Source organism: Anolis sagrei, chromosome 5 (genome assembly GCF_037176765.1).
Source record: "Anolis sagrei isolate rAnoSag1 chromosome 5, rAnoSag1.mat, whole genome shotgun sequence".
In the NCBI taxonomy this organism is placed as follows: domain Eukaryota; kingdom Metazoa; phylum Chordata; class Lepidosauria; order Squamata; family Dactyloidae; genus Anolis; species Anolis sagrei.
In genome coordinates, this window is record NC_090025.1 from 147,416,949 (window position 1) to 147,439,759 (window position 22,811).

The 22,811-nt window shown below is 38.3% G+C and overlaps 1 protein-coding gene across 17 annotated transcripts in view; it reads left to right on the forward strand.

Annotated features, from left to right (window-relative positions):
- The window catches only part of NAV3 (neuron navigator 3), a 619,870-nt gene that overhangs the window by 409,135 nt on the left and 187,924 nt on the right, over nucleotides 1–22,811 (forward strand). For 12 of the 17 annotated variants that reach the window (XM_060777419.2, XM_060777418.2, XM_060777420.2 and 9 more), the window contains 3 exons: nucleotides 8,388–8,456; nucleotides 12,177–12,316; nucleotides 20,889–21,915. In XM_060777419.2, the coding sequence (XP_060633402.2) occupies nucleotides 8,388–8,456; nucleotides 12,177–12,316; nucleotides 20,889–21,915 (1,236 nt within the window). The remainder of the gene's footprint in view (nucleotides 1–8,387; nucleotides 8,457–12,176; nucleotides 12,317–20,888; nucleotides 21,916–22,811) is intronic. The other 5 variants (XM_067469103.1, XM_060777414.2, XM_060777416.2 and 2 more) reach the window with 2 other exon arrangements.

Sequence of the window (22,811 nt, forward strand, 5' to 3'; positions counted from 1 at the left end):
TTGATAGAATTCTTGTAAAAGTATTCACTGAATTACCTTTAGGTGTATTTTGCTGCTAGCTGTTGCTAGAGTCAAAACCTAGGAAGTCCTTTGGATGTTACAGAAGTTATGTAAGAATTTGATATGGAGATTTATGTTCAAGAACAGCAGGAGGTGAAGGATAAATAACCTCCTGCTTAGAGAGTTCCAAAAACTATTCAAGTGACTGACAGCACAAGGGAAAAAAAGCATACTTTGGATCCTATAATCTCTTTCCATTGTGAACGTGTTTAAATGGAAAGTTATATCAATTAAATTACTTGTTCACCAATGTAACATCATAAATGGTTTGTCTTAATTCGTGCTTAAGTGAACAAATATAGTATTCATTCTAAACTTTGCATTATTGAAAATATATTGTATCTGATTTAGATTAAGAATAATTGTCGGATCCAGAAAGTATTTTTTTCCCCTAAAGGTCAATCAGTAAGTTTCTTTATGTGACATTAACTACATTTCTGAATCAGGCAGAGTAATTGAATTTAATGACTGCTGCTAAAAGGTGTGTAGGAGAAAATATTGTCTATATTTATCTTGATTTATTGGAATGTGCAAATGAACTATTGAGCCATACCTTGTGCTCCAATGAAACAGTATGAAAAAGAAGCCTGGCATCATAGTATAAGCTGTGTAGATTGTAAATTAACTTTTGCTAGGCCCTTGGTCAGTGTAAGTCACCTTCAAGGTTGACAAGAATGTAGCAAGCTTTCCACTGAGAATGTGTACACTCTCCAATTGATTATGTCTTTAAAAAGTGAAACACTTTACTTCTCTTACTTTCCAAAGATCTTCCTGAGGAAGAAACATCCCAAAGAAGATGCTTAACAGTTTAGTACAGAAATAGTGCATGAAATTAGTTATGCAGAAATCAGTTAAAATGTTTTAATTAAAACATTATTTTTCCTTGTGCAGAAGCCTCATTAGTCCCTTACAAGAAGAATGGTGCCTTACTGCTTTAATTAGAAAAAAGCTGTTCCTTGCCTATCTAAAGATTTGTAAATACAAATTAAATTAAAAGAAGTTTTTCATATTTAGAAATGAAATTTCTTCAAAAGTGATATCTTGAAAGGGATGGGAATCATATAGAGAAAAAGTGTAAAGATTGTATTTTAATATGAAACTTTTAAAAAAATACTTTTGGGACATGCACTAAATTCTGTTCTGGAAATGGAATTAACTTGTCTGTATTAACTCCTTTGATTGAATTCCCCTTTCCTCTAAAATACTTCCAAATTAGTCACAGCTAAATTTTTGTTTAATTTAATTCTTTTCCCATCACAATGCTGATGGCCTTATTTATCAGTAGAAATGCATGGCACCAATGATTGCATTAAATTTTATGCCCTGATCCTTTCATTGTATTTCATCATTGCAACAAATATCTGAGCTTGCTCTAGTGCTGATTGTTCAGCCACCAAGATACTAAGAGAAAACATATGCAGATGGAAGTTTCTCCTCGTTCATGGATTAGTCAGTAACTGAATTCAGGGAGCTGTCAACAAAATTTCCAGATGCAGACAAACCAACATACAGACATAGATGCTACAGACTGGGAGCCAGATGGATTTGGTTGATTCATTAAAGTTTATAGTGTTACTTTAGAAAACTGAATATATTCACATAGTTGATCCTTAAGGCAGTTTTCCACCAAAGGCATGATAGCATGGCTTATACTTTGCTTTCCATTATTGTCAGATGTAGCAATGGGACTGGTGAACGTCACTGAAATTGTGGATAAATCAAAAGAGATTTGATATACATTTTGAGTTACATATATAACATACAATTCAAGTGTCCCAATTTGGAATAAACAATACTAATTAATCCTTTGCTGTTCTACTTTTACAAAGGCTTTTAAAATGCCCATGTTTTTATCTATTTGCATCTCACTTAACCCCTTTGTCCTCACATACTTCAGATACTGCAAATGGAGTTCAAAAAGAAAAAAAGTAGTTTGCACTTAACAGAATCTTTCCCTTCCCAGTTGACTCAGGCAAAAACAATTTGCTTCAGCATGCCCTATCTTGTATGTTTTCTCATTTTCACCACACTCTAATGTTGCTTGGCCACACATGTCCAATTTTCCATTTGTGGATTGTTGGACAGCATGAAATCAGGCATCATTCTAATCTATTTTCTAGCAAGACCATAATAAAGCCAGTGCTTATGTTTATGGTTCCTGAAAACGTTGTAGATTTCTAGGCAACAGTGGGGATTTTCTTTTAAGCTTTTATTGCAGCAACTTTTTCTGCAGAAGAAACAAACCATCCTCCTTTCTTCCTCTTTAAAAATGCCTTATCTTCTCACCTTTCAGAAATACCCTACAAAGTAGAAACTTCTACTTTAGTTTTGTATGCAATAGTCCTGTATACATTTGGTCACTTCTATCCATCTTTTCTTCATCCATGGATTCAGCCAACTACGCCTTACATTGGAATTTGTCATTTTATATGAGGGAACAGTTCACTATTGTATATATCATGGGTTTTAGTATTGACTGTGGTGATGGTCCTGGAACCAAATCCCAGCAGATACCAACAGCCAACTTTATGTACATTTTGAACACACTCAGGAAGTGACAACATATCTTCATTGATCAGAGGTTATACTTAATATATGTTTAAACTTTCATTATGTGATATCTCAGCTGCATGTCTATTTTCTCTATGGTATATTGAAAGCCAAAGTTGCAATATATCCCCATTTTATCTTCACAAAGGTAAAAAATAAATCCCAAAATTTTGAAAAAGCTAACTAAGGACCTTTCCTTGATCAACATTGCCAATTTGTTCATTTCTGCTAATTCATGCATTTTCAATTGTATCTAAGCAAAACTGATTAAATAAATACATTATCTAACAGAATAAAAGTGCTGTCAGAGGGAACAAATGACACATGAATAAAGTACTACTGAGAAGCCAACAGGTTTGAAGGTAATACATATAGGCAGAGAACCAGTGTCATGTAATTATTTGATGATCCATGAGCTCAGGTTTCAAATTCCTGCTTGGTCCTGGAAATTAACTGAAAACCTTGGGCCAGCCACACTCTCTCAGCTAAAGAAGAAAGCAATAGTAAAACTCCTCTAAATAAATCTTGCCAAGCATGAAGTATTGCAAAAAGTTTGAATCAACTTGAAGAGACATAACAACATGCTTTATATGTAGAAGTTCAATCTGTGTCATAGATTTATGCTTCACATGTAGAGGTTCAATTTGTGACATCTCCAGATAATTCTGGAAAGCACTTCCGACCCTGGAGGTCTTCTGCTTGTCAAGCCAAATAGTAGTATGCAGGATAGACTAGTAGTCCGATTTCTTACCAGTCATCTTCTTAGCATTCTAATCTTGCAATCCTATACACAATTGGGAACAACTTCACTTGAATCAAAAGGATTTACTTCTAGATAGATTTAAATAGGCATATTTGATAAGATGCTTATAGACACAGTGGAAAATAGTAAACTGAGATCAAGGCAGCTATAACTATTGTTCTGTCTTTGTTTCTATACTCATCTACCTGTGAACTTCTATGACATTTTGAAACAAATGCTACCCTGTGTTTGTATTACTAATGGATACTCCATGGTAATAGATTGAAGCTACAGATGTGCATGCTCAGCCATCTAGAGTGGGAATAGTCCCATTGTTCTTGTCAGTCTGACAAAAAATGTATACAGTATGTGGATGTATACACCATCTTTCCTCACATTTGTATAAAATAAAATATTCCATGTCTTGAAAAGGCTGTCTTGAGACTCACAACCTCTGATGCCTGATATGAAGGATACATTTGGTTATAATTCAGAAATTTCTGATACAGGAAAACAGCATAACCTTACGACTGATAGCCTGCAGTGAATAATGAACCATGAAAATACAATTTGGAATCCAATATCAAGTGTCCAAGGCCATAGCTTACATTTTTATGAAAACTATGAGAACTTTGAACAGCCAGGTCTTTAGTGTTTAAGTGTGGAGGTAAAATCACCCCATAAGAAGGAATAACTGTACATTTCAGCAAAATGCTTAGTGCACCATGAACATAATGTAGCAATGCATCTGCCAACTTAGATTTTCTCTGACCTAGACTGAAAGTGAAGTATATAAAAACACAGATATGCTAAGATACACAAAGTATTATGTTATTGTTGTTGAAACTTCAAATATGATGTCATATGACAGGTTTATTACTTATATATACAATATAGAGGAACAACTTCTCTTTGTCATGGATAAATGTTGATATTCATGTAGATAAATATAATAGTCCAATTTGTCTGATGATTTTAAAGAGTCACTTGTAGATGTTTCGAAGGACTATTTGTAGCATCCAAAGTTGTGTCAGATAAGAGTTCTAACGGTGACCAGGTTACAACAAGGTATCCCGGGTGTCGGCTCTGGTGCAGGAGATTCTGTTGCAAGCAAATGCTCTTAATCCTGGTAGACATTAAATACATATTACAGATAACAAGTGAACTCATATAATCCAGTTCAAAGTTTCAAATGGTCACCAAGGCCCCTTCTACACTGTTATAAAATCCAGATTAAAAACTGGATTTTATGACAGTATAGGAGGGGCCTTGGTGACCATTTGAAAGAGGAACTAGGCAGATCTGTGGTATAATCAGCTTTGTAAGACTCAACCTTACATTGTTATACTGATATTCCTATGTTACCTTTTACAATATAGAATTCTAATTGATTGAACTTTTAGTAACTCTCGCAGGATTCAAACTACAAGAGAGGAGATTCCATCTGAACATGAGGAAGAACTTCCTGACTGTGAGAGCCATTCAGCAGTGGAACTCTCTGCCCCGGAGTGTGGTGGAGGCTCCTTCTTTGGAAGCTTTTAAACAGAGGCTGGATGGCCATCTGTCAGGGGTGATTTGAATGCAATATTCCTGCTTCTTGGCAGGGGGTTGGACTGGATGGCCCATGAGGTCTCTTCCAACTCTTTGATTCTATGATTCTATGATTCTATGATTGTCATAAATCTGAAACAGCTTGAAGGCACACAACAACAAGAACAACAAAGCCTAGTTTTCCTCCTTTATTTTCCTTTATGCACTTAATTTTGCATAGTTTAATTGAATATATCATAACTGACTGCTCTGAGATGCAAAAAATTACCATTGATGTCATAGTCTCATTGACCTTGTGGCTTATATATGACTTTCATAAACTTGTGAGCTGCTGTTTTTCCATATAAATGTCATTCATGCCTATAGGTTATTACAATGACTGATATATGTCATTATTTTAGTTTACAATCACAACTATGTGAGAAATGTTTCTAGTTTATCTTCTCTTGTTTGTGTTCAAATAGTGAGTGACAATTAATCCTTAGATTTTTAAGTGTAAGATTTAAAAAATTGGTTACCAAAGTAAAGTTTTTCAGTTGACTCCTGAAAACAAACCTGTGGGGCATTTTTTCACAAGTGGGAACCACAGTAATGTTAAGGGAAAGGTGTGCATTCATTTTGAATGTGTTGTGCTTTCAGTTGAAAAACAGCAGACATTTACTTCACAGATCTATATGAAAACAGGCCAGAAGCATACAAAACACCTTATGATTCCAGAGGATGTAGCTCTGGTCTTCCCCAGCCTTCTTACTGAATATGAGTAGAGCTAGACCCATGAAAAGGCAGATAGATAGGCTGCATTAAGTCAAAGATTCTTGAAATGTGGAGTAGCAGTTAGAGTTTGTGCTATGGTTGTTTTGCTCTTCCTGAACTCTCCTGCTGTCCAATCCACCGAGCTGAATTCATAAATAATAATTATCTTGTGTAGTTCCTGCTCCTTCAAATGAGGATTTTGCAGAAAAACTTCTGAATGTATGGCTATTCTATCACGCTCTTTTAAAACTATTGTAGTGTCATTTGTTGCTACTGTAAAGCAGAGTTAGGTAATCATAGGCTCCTAGATGTTGTTAGATTGCAGTTCCCATTAGCCCATTAGAGTACAATAACAATCTGTTTTGTAAACCGCCATGAGTCGCCCTCGGGCTGAGAATGGCGGTATAGAAGCATAGTAAATAAATAAATAAATAAATAAATAAATAAATAAACATAGCAGTTGCTCATCCCTTCTATAGAACACTGTCTTTCCTGACAACGTGGGTTTTTTTTTGGTCTTTCTTTCTCTTCTATAGTATCTAGTTATAAAGCAAGCATTGTATCATATGTCCATTTCACCATCACAAAGTAGCTGCAAATATGAGAGCTTATTAAGAATACTAGGAAAAAATGATTTGTGTTTTTATTTTTAGCTCTATGAGTAGTATTATGATTTTTCCAGAACAGATTCTTACAGAAAAGAAATATAATAAAAATGTTTTGTACTCTTAGAATTATAATTGTATTTAGCTTTCCAGATTGCAGTCATATCAGTTTAGCTTTTCACCATGGTTTTAATTCACTGAAGCACTTTGATTTATTAACCCAGACTTCAGTAGTAAATCATGGGTTCAATATCAATTTTAGCATTTACCACAGGCCTATATTCTTTCTTGATGAAGCTATGATTCTTGATCTCACTTGGCTTCAAGTAGTCCATTGCACTGTGGTCTAGACTCCACCCTGCCCCATAGTCATCCCAATGTTCCATTTATGCAGTAACTAGCCAGCTCCAATTGTGAGTCATTCAAATTATTTAGCCCTTTTCCATATGAAAACATTTTTGTTTCCAGGAACAGCATGGAAAATAATGCCAGCCTATCATACAGAAGCTAATTGTCAGCAGTTGTTGATGTGAAATACCATCATGGAAAAGTGGCTGGGTTTACATTAAACCTTTCATCAAAGTGCTGACATTTTTAGTTCTTTCTCTTTTCCCCCAATAAATTTGACAGGAAACTATATCAGCAACCTGAATGCTTGTTCAAGCTGTCAGCTTTGCCTTTATTTGCCAGCACCCTCCCTCCCACATTGTAATCTCCTCCTGCTGTTCTTCCAACTGGGAAACCAATGGATCTAAGACAGTTATTTGGCCATACCCAGTTACCTCTCCTTCCCTAACAGTTTCCAGGGGCTCCATCATTATATGTTGCTTTGATTCCAAATATATAGACTTTACATCTATACATCTGCTAGTACTGCCTCTTCTGGCTTTAAGTCAGGACAACTTGAATGAATCTCAGACTGCTATCTCCTTCAACCTTTTCCCCATTCAACCTTTCTTTCTGCCTGAGTGTTGTCCTTCACTGATTATGAAGAAATTGTGACACTTAACTTTCTGTGAGTATAATTCAAAGACGTAGTTTAGAATATCAGTAGATATCAGTAGCACCTTAGAAACTGACTGTGGGAATAGTGTTGGTAGCATAAGCTTTTGTAGAATACGTCCATGCCCTCAGAAGCATCTGAGTATATTTAGTCTACAAGATCTAGTGATACCACCTCTATTCTCACAATCTCTAATATGCTATAAGGTCCTTTTGCACACTTTGCTTTGTTCTACCTTCTGGGATGGTCAAACATTGGCCTACCTACTTTCTGAAGTCCAGAAAAGTTTTACCACCTAATAAGCTATTTAGTCATATCATATCCTCTGTCATGCCACATTGCAGGAAATATTCATGTCATTTCTCTTGCTCTGCACTTGCTCTGTTTCTATGCACTTTGCTATAGTTTTCATACCATGCCACTGTTTTGTATTTGTTCAGAATAAGTGGTCACCTACTGCATGCCCAAGTATATTTTCCTAACAGTGAATTGGGTAGTAATAATATTTTGTGTCATATAAAAATGAAAAGTCAGAACTATCTACTATACAATGTTATACTAATGGTCTGACATTCTCATTAGTTCTTCCTAAAATGTCTTTACATGAACTATGGCTAAAATGATGCATAAAGTCCTGAAATGTATATCTGAACTATATACATTTTTTATGATTACCATTAATGGTATTCAGTGTCTTTTTAAAGAATGGCTTTTTAAAATGTAGGCAGTCAGTTCGACTAATGATCAGATCAGCAGTATACTACTAAAACAATATTTAAAGAATATGTTTATGCTTGCAGTTATCTTAGAGATATGTAGGTATAAATACATTTGATATTTTAAAACATTATAAAATAGAAAGTTGACCATTTCCCATGCTTGGATTCAAGACAGTGTGAGCCTTACTTCAGGAAATGGGAGAGCTTACAATACATTGCATTACTCCATAGTCTGTATTTTGAAAACTCATGTTGTAAACATTACATTTAACTCTTCTTTTAATTATTTTGTTTTTATCCATGTTCTATTTGCATTACATTCTCATTGTTTAGTGGTAAGTTTATGCCTTTTATGCATATTCAAAAAATTCTATAATTCAATTTCTCTGTTTCTTCTCATACAGTCTGACAGCCAGATATGCAACTCAGTCTAATCACAGTGGAATTGCAACCAGTCAAAAAAAGCCTTCTAGGTCAGTTAATATCTCTAATTTATTGCTTGCTAGTGATGCTTAATGGAGTCACTGCCCACTGGCAATTTTATTCTTTTAAGCAATATAGACATTAAGCTCTTTATCATTATATTTTAAATGCAAGCTTTGCAGAATTTTTTGTCGGCCGGTGGAAAACCTTGCCCAGGACTACCAAAAATAACAGTTCTATATAATACCTGTAGGCATATCTGTGTGTTGCAATTTAGCATACTGCATGTAAAATAACTTATTCTAATGAGCTGTCAACGTTCAAGAGGGATTTTAGTGCTCAGCTTATTGTTCAACACATAGGCAAGAGAAAAATATCATATAAAAGATTTCCATCATTTTCTTCAATTGTGCTGCAGGGCCACCTTTGCAACTGAACTGCTACCAGACAAGGATACAAACAAATCCAGCTGTCAGTCATGCCATCTCTGCTGACACTGAATTAAATCCACTTGTTTTTCCCAATTAGAGCAGGGCCATTGAATCAATGCAAAGTCTGAATTCAGTGGGTCCACTCTAGTTGGGACTAACAACTGGTTTTGTTTATTATCCCTTTATGCTCTTTGCCATCTTCTGCTTCTTCTTTTTCATCTGAGAAGCATTAAAGAAATACAATATAGTTGAGTCCCTGAGCTGGGAAACTTCCCACTTATCTAAGTGATTCATTGTTATTTTTCCTCACCCAAAGAAGGTTGGAAGTGAATAAATGAACAATGGAGAGGTATTATAGATTGGGATGTATATACTTGTCTACCAATTCAGTTGTAATGGTTCTATCAATATTCTGTATTACTATTATCTCTGTCTTCTATGATTTAGTTTACATTTGAAAAGAAGTCACATCATTTGATCACTGGAATTTTCTATCAATTCTCAAAATCTTCATGTTTTTAGTTTATTGACCTACTGAAATAAGGAGAAACTATAACCCCAACAGAACACAACTGCTTCTCTTCAACTGAAGTGGCCTAATTGTTGACTTTCAAATGGAAAAGAACACTGGTTTTGAAACTGATTTGCCATTACAATTTTACTTTTTATGCAAAGAGTCTCGGGTTCAGACCTGGAGATCTTGAAGTCCAGCTGACCGAGATTATGACCTGAAACCTTCCACTATTGCCAATCTGTTTCAAAGTAGGTAGATTCCTATGGAAAGATTTTTAAAACCACTGAAATGGAAATACTAATCTAGTTTAAATTGCATTTATCAAAGTTTTGAACAAAATCATAGGGACAATTATATATTTGTGAAGCTGGGGTAAAGCACAATAATGAACAATTCTGAAACAAATGGAAATCTTACAGCTTAAGACAGCCCACATGTCCATTGCCTATTCTGTCTCTGTTAAGCCTTATGGGCTTTTCTCTTACGAGCACTAAAATTCATGTATTTGTTTCCTAAATGAGCATTCCTTGCTCCTGCTGTGGTATTCAGTGTGAGTTTATAATATATTCAGTGTAAGTCTTTTAAAAGCCAACAATACTGTTTGTTGTACAGTTTATTGCTGACAATGAACCATCAGTTTTGTAATCCAATGTGTATTCAATTCAATAACACCAACAGAGCCACTGGTGATAGTCTCAAATGAGCTATACCAGAGTGCAGTTGTTGTGCACCTGTAATATTAGATTTTAAATCACATTTATTATGGACTCTTGTCTCATTCACAGTTCATCTTGTCTGGGAGCTAACAGTTGTTTGTCTAACACTGTCGATTTATAACAGTGTCAGTGAAGAGTTGATCAGAACTCTGTTGCTTGTGAATTACTTGCTGCTTTACACTTTGCATTTCCTTTGTTGCTTAAAACGATTCTGTGGAAAAATGACTGAAATAGTAAAACAAAAGGGTTTTATTTAGTGATCTAAGTTACTAGAATCTGTATTTGTTCTAAAATATAACTTCAGGAATTATAAAAAGAAAGAACTACAAATGTCAATTAGATCATTTTTTGGTTAGCTTCCCTAATGCATGTTTTAAATGTTTTTATTACATTAATATAGATTTCATTTACTTCATGTAAAAAGCATTGCATAAAATAGTATCTCTAAACGGATAAAATAAAGGGATCAAAAGCTGCTAGATAGTTTTAGACCAAAAACAGGCAACAGCGACTGCATTATCTGTAGTTTTAAACAGTTCTTCCTCTGGGCAAGAGTCAGGACATGGTGGGCAAGCATACAGATGCTGAGTTGTTGGTTCTTCTCCACAGTCGCACAAAGTGACGGATTCTTCTAAGTAGTGCCATCTTGCCAGGTTGTCTTTTGATCTGCCAACTCCACTTCTGAGTCTGTTCAAGGACTACCAAGTTGCCCAATAGATATATTGTTCTCACAGATGATGAAAAAGTTTAGTATGCATAAAAGATTTAGAGCTGACAAATCTGATGTGGTCTAACCACAACTACCCAAAGAACAATTTTGAGTCGCCTGAGGGCTGAGAAAAGCGGTATATAAATAAAGTAAATAATAAATAGATAAATAAATAAATAAATAAATAATAACAACTCAAGACCCAGAACTGAAAAATAATTGCAGACTTATTAGACATCTAACATTTTCCAGTTATACTTTTTTCACAGCAGGTGAAGAGATGAGTGATGTAACAATTCTGGCCCAATTTCTCTGCAGGAAGGTGATTTCTTGATGCACTAATGTAGTACGCAAAGCAGTTTATAAAAGAAAGTAAAACTCATCCCCAAAATTATTTCTTTAACATTTTCCTTATATATATATATATATATATATATATATATATATATATATATATATATATATGATATTATTAGCATTTTACCATGGCAATGCCTTTTGATATATTTTAAATTAACATCACATGATAGTAACCATTTTTTTTCAAAATCTTGACCTGAATTCAATAACCTGTCATTAACATTTTATCAGGATTCTCACTTTCAAGCACTATATTGGGGCAATTCCTGTTTATGGGCAGCATTTAACTCAGAATATTTTTCCTTGGTAACTAAACTAGGTAACAAAAGCTGAGGGAATATGTTGTGAATTTATATATATTTCATCCCATGACTTCTTTATTAATTTTTAAAACTTTGCTACCTAGAATGTTACAGATGGTGGCAGCAAATACCAACAAGTGAGAAATACATAGCTTGAGCTGTAGTCTTGTAAAATGGATGGATTACTTTCAGTCAAAAGCTTTCACTTAAAGCAATGAACATAGTAACACTGTCAATTAATTCCTCACCTCATCATCTAATATCTATTGCAAATGTCTGCGTTTCTGGGAACATAGAGGACATAAAACTCATTTACTATACTTATACCTTGCCCTCTTTCACCCCGAAGGGGTTCAGTCAATCACACTATCAAGAATCTAGACTTGACAAGCTATATACCTATATAGTTTTAGTTTTATATTTATAGTAATAAGCAGAAGTTGATTGCTTTAATGAAAGGTTGTATGAAGAACACGTGTGAATCTTTTTAGCAGTATGGATGGAAAATGCAAAGGATCCATATGTGTTTGTCTGTGGTGCTACACAGCATCTCTCCCACATGCACCTGTACCTATTAAGGATGACCTTCCATTGGCAATGTTGAGTCTAACTAACCATGAGTTATGTTGTTGTTCATTGTCATTGCCTTTATTCCCAAATCATTGCTGATCAGCTCTAATTCCTCTCCTGTGTGATTTATGGTGTGCATCAATTTTATTTCTGACTATCCTATTCCAGGCTTCCCGGGCCCTCAAGGGTGCCAGCTGCAGGCAGCAGTACCAAAGTCCAGGGAGCTTCAAATCTAAATCGAAGAAGTCAGAGCTTTAATAGCATTGATAAAACCAAGCCTCCACAATATGCAAATGGAAATGAAAAAGGTAAGTGCTGAATCAATGTTATCTTACTGAGCATACAGGACCAAAAACGATTCCATAATAATTTGGAATAATTATACATGATTCTTAAAAGAGATTAGATATATAATCATAGTGTCATGAAGGTATTTGTCAGGTTGAGTATTCTTGTACTTATAACAGGCATTTACCAAAGTTTTACGTTGCATTTGAACAGCATATAAAATCTAAAAGTCCCCCATGCTGTTTAATATCTACATGAAGCCGCTGGGTGAGATCATCCGGAGTTTCGGGGTGCGGTGTCATCTGTACGCAGATGATGTCCAGCTCTGTCACTCCTTTCCACCTGCTACTAAGGAGGCTGTCGAGGTCCTGAACCGGTGCCTGGCCGCTGTAATGGTCTGGATGAGGGCGAACAAACTGAAATTAAATCCAGACAAGACAGAGGTACTCCTGGTCAGTCGCAAGGCCGAGCAGGGTATAGGGTTACAGCCTGTGCTGGATGGGGTCGCACTTCCCTTGAAGGCGCAGGTTCGCAGCTTGGGTGTGATCCTGGATTCATCGTTGAGCCTGGATCCCCAGGTTTCAGCGGTGACCAGGGGAGCATTTGCACAGCTTAGGCTCGTGCGCCAGCTGCGCCCGTATCTTGGGAAGTCTGACTTGGCCACGGTGGTACACGCTCTGGTCACATCCCGCCTTGACTACTGCAACGCTCTCTACGTGGGGCTGCCCTTGAAGACGGCCCGGAAACTCCAGCTAGTCCAGCGCGCGGCAGCCATGTTACTAACAGGAGCAGGACGCAGGGAGCATACAACGCCCTTGTTGTTCCAGCTCCACTGGCTGCCAATCTGCTACCGGGCCCAATTTAAGGTGCTGGTGTTATCCTACAAAGCCCTAAACGGTTCCGGCCCAAAATACCTTGCGGACCGCATCTTGGCCTACGAGCCCACGAGGACCTTGAGATCATCTGGGGAGGCCCTTCTCTCGATCCCGCCTGCCTCACAGGCACGTCTGGCGGGGACGAGAGAGAGGGCCTTCTCGGTGGTGGCCCCCCGGCTGTGGAACTCCCTCCCTGCTGATGTCAGACAGGCCCCCTCCCTCATGGCCTTTCGTAAGGGCCTGAAGACTTGGCTTTTCGAGCAGGCTTTCAACTAAGTGCTATGTTACTGGCAATGACAACCGGAATGAATTATGACTACGAGATTGACTATGATTCCATAATATGACGGAGCAGATTTTTAGTGTAGTTTAGATGTTATGTATTAGTGATGTTAGTTGTTGTCTGATTCCTTTGTAAAGTGTCTTTTTGTACTGTACACCGCCGCGAGTCGCCCCAGGGCTGAGAGCGGCGGTTAACAAATGCAAGAAATAAATAAATAAAAAAATAAATAATAACTAAGTGTTCTTTGGATAGATTTGAATCCGGAAATATTGATGAATTGCTAATGTAAGAAGTCGCTGTTGAATGTAGCTAGTTTTGAATGCAATAGCTGAATTATAAGGCATCCTGCATTAAGAAGGGAATGGTTTTCACCATGTTACATATTCCTACATTTTTCTTCACTGGGCTTGATTGGCAATAGTCCCAACATTGAGCTTATTTTTTAAACTATAGCAATACAAAAGTATTAAAGAATGGTGATATGTACCAATTTACCACAAGGTGGAAGTAGAAGTCATCAAAAAGCGTCATTATTCAATTGTAAGTATTTAGCAAGCTCAAAAAATAGTTTGCTCACACATATAGTTGGAAAAATAAAATATTTAGATTTACTTGGGTTTTAAATATTACTGTACCAATTACATTTTGTCTAGTGGTACCTGTCCCAAGACTTTTTTCTTTACAAAATATTGAGATTTTTTTTTCAGAGTAAATATTTCATTTTCCACTTTGTTTTGGAATTAAATATAGTTTATGACTCAGATCATTAGTGAGAATGCCCAATGTCTATGGGGCATTTGTTATTTAGAGAATTAAACCACCCTGAGTCCCTTCGGGAAGAGAGGGCAGGTTATAAATGAAGTATTATATAGAAGTACATCATCATAATCAAAATCCTATTTATGTTCTATGGTGTTTGTTCCTTTACAAAATATTTTGATCTTTTTCTCCAGTACAGAATGGCTGCATACAGTACAAGTGGAGTTGCACATGGGGTGCCATTGCACTTAGATGCATATGTACATTTACTTGTGTGTTGAGTTGCATATTTTTTGGCCTGGTTGAGCTGCACAAGCTTCTCATTTAACAGATGATCCTATAAAACAGTTAACATATAACACTGCATGTGGAAATTTACCCTACAGTTGCCTTTGTGTTTTTAAAGCATTCTTAATAATATAGCAAAAAAAGTATTTTTATTTTGTTTACAAGATTATTAAATCAACGTTTAAAAATAACCAAGGGATATGTTTCAAGTACACAAGCCTATAAGAAGTCATTGTGTGCCTTCAAGTACTTTTTTTTTTTTTACTTTCGGTGAACCTAGGGAGACCCAATTTTTGAGTTTTCTTGACAAGTACTTAAGCACTCATGAGATACTGTGCTTTTCAAATGTGTATCTTTTTGATATATGTGTTGAGTATGTATACTGCTTATCCTTACTTCAGTTCTTTCCTGAAGACTACTACTCTGAAAAATCAGTCCTCCTTTTACAGTTACTACAGGGATAAATCTAGTAAACATGAAGGTGGGAAAACTAGCACAGCTCGCTCTGTGGTAAAATGTGGTTACTAAATGAAAACAGAAATCTGCAAGTATTCAATTGATTGAAATGGTAAACTTGAAAAAAGCTGTATTATGAGACAAACTAGAGGCATGATCTGTATATAGTATTTTGACAAAACTTATTGGAAATAGCTTTGGCTGAAATTAGTTACTGATTTTTTTCCTAAGTCAATACAATTATAAATGAGCATGAAGAAGTAAGAAACAACATTCCATAATTTTTGTTACAAGCACATAGAAGTGTTGCTAAAGCTTCCTATCTAACAATGATCATTATTCACTGAATCCTTCAAATAAAAATATAATAATAATATACATTCTTTATATTCTGCCCTATCTCCACAAGGGGGCTCAGGGTGGATTACAGTACACGCATATGGCAAACTTTCAATGCCATTATACAGTTAACAAAGACAGACAGTACATAAACAGGGGTAAAGGCTTCCCATCTTTTTCCATCTCTGGCATCTGGAGGTTGTGCTCCAGCTACGGGGTGTGTTTGCTGTTGCTCCATCTTCCATACTGAGGATCTTTGTTGTCTTTAGACACTTTCCCGATTGAATTGCTGGCATGTCCGCATGGGCACCTTTTACTACCTCCTTGCCATTTATCTACTCACATTACTTTTTTAAAACTGCTAAGTGAGCAAAACTGGGCTGATGGTTGGGAGCTCACCCCAACCTGGGCTTGAACTGTCGATCTTTCAATCAGCAAGATTTTCTGTAGCTGGTGGTTTAATCCACTATGCTAAAGCCTGGCCCAAACTCTGGAGGCTGTGCTCAACTCCAGCCATTGGAGGGGGGGGGGGGCTGCTGTCGCTCCATCTTTCATGCCAAGGAGCTTTATTGCCTTTAGATACTCTTCCGATCAAATTGCCAGCATGTCCGCATGGGCACCAAAATGATACCTATTTATCTACTCACATTACTGTTTTTGAACTAAGTAAACAGAAGTTGGGCTGAAGGTTGGGAGCTCACCGCAACACAGACTAGAGCTGTCAACCTTTTGATCGGCAAGATTTTCTATTGTTCACAGTTTATGTATCAACAAATGTACCACCCATTTTCTTTGAAATAAAGTAGAAACAAATAGCACAGATCCTCTTAGGAGTTTATTTAAGTCAACTGGAAACACATGATCTAAATATTTAAATTTTGCAAATGTATAAGCAAACATAACTGGTGGCATTTTAAAGCTGGATCGATCTTAACACTTTGTTCCTCTAATTCTACACAAAATGTTAATGGGGAGGTAGTAGTTTCAGATTTACATGTGGAAATATGGGCTTAATGTAGAAAAGGCTCATCACCAGTTCATGTGGTTTTTACCATAACTTGCTTTACTTTTCAGAAGATACTATGATTACAGAGTCTGCAATCCTGCATTTTAAGCATGGGGTAGGGGTGGGGGTGGAAAAAGACGTGAGTTCCAGAACGGGAAGCTGATTTATTTTCCCCACAAACTCTAAAATTATGATTGCATAGGAAGTTGCCTTTTTATGAGGAATCTACTAGCATTGCATTAAATGTACAGTTTTTCCTTCTACATTCATTTTTTCCTACTTTAAAAAAAGCACCCATTCTGGTATTGGGAAAGAGGGAAATAGAGGATCAGGATTGTTATGGGACAGAGAAGAGTTGTTCCCATGAAACAATTCTGCTGGAAATTGTCCCTGGTTTAGCTTTGGTGTGATTTATTTTTTTATTTATTTACTATATTTCTATACCGCCCTTCTCAGCCTGAAGGCGACTCAAGGTGGTTTACAAAACCAGCACAATTCGATGCCACAATAATATAAACAGTTAAAAGCATATAAACATCCATACAATTCCATAAACAATAAAATCAATAAAACATAAAACATAAATCCTCCGTATCTAATTTCCAGAATCTTCATCTGATTGCATTGTCCAGCAGTTCCGAGGTCAAGTAATTATTTACAACATTGCATTTGAAAAAGCCTGCTCGCAAAGCCAGGTTTTGACTTTTTTTTGGAATGATAGGAGAGTGGTAGCTGATCTAATATCTAATATCTCTGGGGAGGGCAAAAATGTTGTTTATGCACGACTCCCTCGAGCAAATTTTGCTATAGTTTTTCAATTAATACCTCATTGAGTCTTAACACATTTCAGAACTCTTCTTTAAGTGGTTGAGAATAAATCTCACCTAGCTGTGTCCACCGGTTTTTGTGGTGCGTCAGCAGGCTAGGTCTGGGGGGCGGGGAGGAGGGGTCGTGGTGATCTTTCAGCAGTCCATTGCCTTGATCAGATGCACCATTCCAGAATCTATGAGGTTTGAGTGTGTCTACTTGAGAGTGGGAGTCTGAGACAGTTTGGGAATCCTGCTGGTGTACCGTTCACCCCGCAGCTCTGCCTGAGGTAGCAGAAGTGGTCTCAAATTTGGCCTTGGCCTCCCAACAACTTATTGTTTTGGGAGACTTTAACATCCATGCCGAGACCACATTGACAGGTGGAGCTCAGGACTTCATGGTGCCATGTTGACCATGGGGCTGACTCAAGGAATATCTGGCCCCACACATCAAGCAGGACACACCCTGGACCTTATTTTGGACGGTGGGATGGCAGAGTGGAAGAGCAAAATATTCTCCCATTGTCATGGTCTTACCATCATCTGATCTGTTTAAGATTTGCCGTGCCCTCTAACCTCCACAGGGGTGCTGGACCCATTAAGGTGGTCTGCCCCAAGAGACTTATGGATCCAGAAGGACTCCTGAGGTCTCTTGGGGATCTTCCTGTCCTGGAGACTGACGATCCTGTCGACGCCCTCGCTGATTGCTATAATAGCGAGTTGGCCAGGGTGATCGACACGATCACTCCCAAACGTCCCCTCTCGTTGCGCAGAGTCACACCGACTCCTTGGTTCATCGAGGAGCTGGGTGTTATGAAGCGCTGGAGGAGGGGTCTAGAATGTATCTGGAGGAAATCTCGCAACATATCTGACCAAGCATGGGCTAAAACTGCTATTAGGGCTTATTCTGTGGCTTTGTGGGCAGCTAAGAAAGTATTCTCGATTGCCCACATAGTGTTTGCAGCAGATAGACTATCAGAGTTGTTCTGGGTTGTTGGGGAGCTTCTCCAGCCTCCTGAGGTTGGGGGTTTCCGGACGACTTGGCAACTCAGTGTAGCGATTTTGCACACCCCTTTGCAGGCAAAGTTGCTCAGATACATCTTGAGTTGGACTCCAGTTTAAATGCAGTGCAAGATGAGGTAACCAAGGTGCCTGTCTGTTCAATCTTATGGGATTCTTTTTGTCTTGTTCTGCCGGATGACGTGGAAGGGGTCCTTGGGTCTGTGAGAGCGACCACTTGCGTTCTGGATCCTTGCCCTTCCTGGCTAGTTAAACTGGCCAGGGTTGTGGACTACTTTGTTGTCATAATAAATGCTTCTTTGGGCCAGGGGAAATTCCCATCTTGCCTTAAGCAGGCGGTGGTAAAACCTTTATTAAAAACACCTATCTTAACCCGACTGTATGTATGTACAGAGCAATTTTTAACCTCCCTTTTCTGGGCAAGGTTCCGGAGCGGGTGGCACCGATTTTCTGGATCATTCACAGTCCGGCTTCAGGCCTGGGCACAGTACCGAGATGGCTTTGGTCGCTTTGGTGGATGACCTCCACAGGGAAACTTGACAGGGGGAGTGTAACCCTGTTGGTTCTCTTGGACATCTCAGCGGCTTTCGATATCATCGACCATGGTATCCTTCTGGGGAGACTCACTGGGATGGGACTTGGGGGCATGGTTTTACTGTGGCTCCGGTCCTTCCTGGAGGGTCGTTCCCAGTCGGTGAAGCTGGGGGACACCTGCTTGGACCCCTGGCCGTTGACCTCTGGGGTCCTGCAAGGTTCTATTTTGTCCCCTATGCTATTCAACATTTACATGAAACCGCTAGGAGAGGTCATCTGGAGTTTTGGAGTACGGTGCCACCTCTATGCAGATGACACCCAACTGCACTACTCTTTTCCACTTGAATCCAAGGAAGCCCCTCGGATACTGGACCAGTGCCTGGCTGCTGTGACGATCTGGATGAGGACAAACAAGCTGAAGATTAATCCTGACAAGACAGAGGTCCTCCAGGTCAGTCGTTTGCCTGATCGGGTATTGGGAGGCAACCTGTGCTGGACGGGGTTGCACTCCCCCTGAAGTCACAGGTCTACAGTTTGGGGGTCCTCGTGGACTCAGCGCTGATGCTTGATGCACAGGAGTTGGCAGTGGCCGGGAGGGCCTTTGCACAATTAAAACTTGTGTGCCAACTGCAACCATACCTCGTGAAGTCAGACTTGACTACGGTGGTCCATGCCTTAGTTACCTCTAGATTGGATTACTGCAATGTGCTCTACTTGGGGCTACCCTTGAAGATAGCCCAGAAACTACAACTTGTCCAACGCTCGGTGGCCAGATTAATAACGGGGGCGAATTACAGGGAGTGGACAACTCCCCTGTTTAAGGAGTTCCATTGGCTGCTATTTATTTTCTGGTCCCAATTCAAGGTACAGGTTATCACCTATAAAGCCCTAAATGGTTTGGGACACGCCTACCTTTGTGACCGTATCTCACTCCATGAACCTGCCCGATCCCTCCGATCCTCGGGGGAAGCTCTCCTTTCACCCCTGCCATTATCTCAGACCCACCTTGTGGAAATAAAAGAGAGAGCTTTCTCCTCAGTGGCTCCCTGACTATGGAATACATTGCCTGGTGACATTAGGTGAGCCCCCCACTCTAGAGAGTTTTAAGAAGAATCTCAAAGCCTGGCTCTTCTGTTGCGCTTTTGGAGATTAACCATGCAATCTTATATTGCTGTTATCCCTCAACATTTATCTGTAGAAGGCACTTTTCAACCCCATTCCTGAAGAGTTTCTCCCTCATAAATAATCTGCTTCATCTCTATTTCACCCCATGTTTTTAGCTTTAGTATTTTATCCTGTACATGCGGCCCGCACACTGTTACTGTGTTATGAATGATTTTATTGTAATTTTATATTGTTTGCTGTATTCTTGTGTTTTATGTAATTTATTATGTTGTGGGGTTTGTGTTTTGACTTCATTTTTGTATTGCGTTGTTGGGCTTGGCTTCATGTAAGCTGCCCAGAGTCCCCATCGGAGAGATGGTGGTGGGGTATAAATAAAGTTTATAATTTATTTTATTATTATTATTATTATTATTATTATTATTATTATTATTATTATTATTGAGAGTACATCAACAAGTTCCTTTAGTACTCTTAAGATTCAAGCCCTGAAGACAATTCGTACTACACACTCAACCAGTCTGGTTTTTTTTTTCACCATAAAGACTTGTACTTGGCTGCTCAGTGAGAGCTATTATAAAGCTAGTAGCACAGCTCAGGTTTTTTTTTGTTCCAGGACAATATCTTGGTTTAGTTCATAGCAGTCTTTCCATGCAATTAAATAGTTTTTTAAATTGCCAATGTGATAATTCAATCTTCAAGAGATTTCACTTTACTTATTAGCACTGTACTCTATCTCTTTATAATCAGAAATTTTTATTATGGCAGTGGGGGTGAAGCTGGCTTTAATCTAAAACTTAACTACAAAACTATCAATTATAATGTATTATATCAGTATAATTTCACTTCAGGAACAACATGATTATTTTCATATTCTAATATACTGAAAAACCAAGGAACGGAAATTCTGAAGCAAGGATGGAGAAGAGGCTTGGATATATAAATGAGTTTTGAAACAACAGGCTTTTGAACGACGTTATTGAAGTGGAACTTCAAAATATGCAAATTATTGGGATGAGACTTTATGGTAATAAAGGCTAGAAAGCCTGGAAAAAGTAACTTTCTTAATCCATTCCCCTGCCTTCTTTTTCTCCTTCTTTATAGTAGAATCACCCAAAGGTCCTCACCCATCTACAGGCATGAATGGAAATGTACATCATCCCACCAGCACTGGGCAGCAGCCGGTCTCTGCCATCCCCTCTCCGAGTGCCAGCAAGCCTTGGCGCAGCAAATCCATGAATGTCAAACACAGTGCCACCTCTACCATGCTTTCTGTCAAGCAGCCTAGTCCCGCAACATCGCCACCACCTTCAGACAGGCTCAAGCCACCCCTTTCTGAAGGACCCAAAACTCCATCCTCTGGTCAGAAATCCATGCTGGAGAAATTCAAGCTGGTTAATGCAAGGACTGTTTTGCGGCCTCCCTTATCATCAAGTTCAGGCCCAAGTGACAGTGGGAGAGAAGACGAAGCCTTCTTAGAGTGTGGTGAAACAGATGGCTACAGCGTTGGGCTTAACAGTGGTGGCTCTACCACCAGCAGCCCAAAAATATCACCTAAACTAACCCCTCCAAAAGCTGGAAGCAAAAATCTCAGCAATAAAAAGTCTTTGCTACAGCCAAAGGACAAAGAGGAAAAGAGCAGGGACAAAAATAAAGTTTGCACTGAGAAAATGGTAAAAGAAGAGAAGGACCAAGTCACAGAGGCACCTGCAAAAAAGACCTCAAAAATTGCAAGCCTGATCCCAAAAGGGAACAAAGCTACATCAGCCAAGAAGGAAACTTTAATACCTTCATCTAGTGGGATACCAAAACCTGGATCAAAAGTACCAACACCGAAGCAAAGTACTTCACCGGCATGTTCAGGAAGCAAAGAAACTGAAAAATTGAGATGTGCAAAAGGAAATCAGCCCCCATCAACAGCAAAATGCCAGGTTAATGAGAAAGTTGGTATTCCATCTTGTCTCACAACTGAAGGAAAAGAATCTAATATAGCTCTTACCCCATGTTCATCCACTACTCTTTCAATGGCTGCAAGTAGTGGGCAAGCAACAGGAAACAGTACTGTCCAACTTCCTCAGCAACAGCAATACAGTCACCCAAATACGGCCACAGTAGCACCATTTATTTACAGGTAAGATTAATTTGCCATATTTTATAATGATGTTGATTTGTAAATTTGGCAGCCTATTTCTAAAGACTATAATTATTTTAAATTTCCGATTTTCTAAAAGGTGTCTGATTTAGCTAATGGAGAAACATAAATCTAATCATAAAGAGGTATCATTCTAAGAAGACTAATAATGAAGGAATAACCTGATACATCTACACTGACCACTTAGTTTGGTCTGGAGCCATTTTGGCAGAAATTGGTTTCACTGTGTTGATAATTAGATTGTCATTTCTGGAACAGGTTCGAGGCCAGACGGTTGGTTATCTTAGCCACTTAAGATGGCCTCAAACCTGGTTCAGAATCTGCAGTGTGATGTGCACCAGTGCTCCAGAGGCATATGAGGGGTAAACAAGAAGAAAAAGTGACAGTAATGGAAGCAATTACCAGTCTTAGAGGGCCATTTGGTCCCCTGTTGCCCAGCTATGTCCTTGAGGCATTTTTCGGTAGCTCCCACCATGTATTCTGAATATTTCAAAATGTTTCAGCACAGACGGGTATCTGAAGTGCATTCTGTGGAGCTAATTTTACCGTATACATTTGGGACTTGCTAATACACATTCAGGTCTTATCTTGTACTTTCCCCCAGCTTTGTTTGGTGCACTTTAAACTCTTTAACCTGTGCTGTGTTATCTAGCTGCTGCAGCTTGAAGCTAGCTTCATACCACATTCTGTGGTGAAATATAGATGAACCCAGGAGGAAAAAACACTTTGTAATGATTTTATTTTTCCTACTACCTATTCCCTGCATCAAAACATTTATAATAAGACTTGTCCACTCATTTTTGTCATAAATGATAATACAGTAAAAACTAAGGATTCCAACCCTCTATTTTATACCATTAGAGCAGCATTTCTCA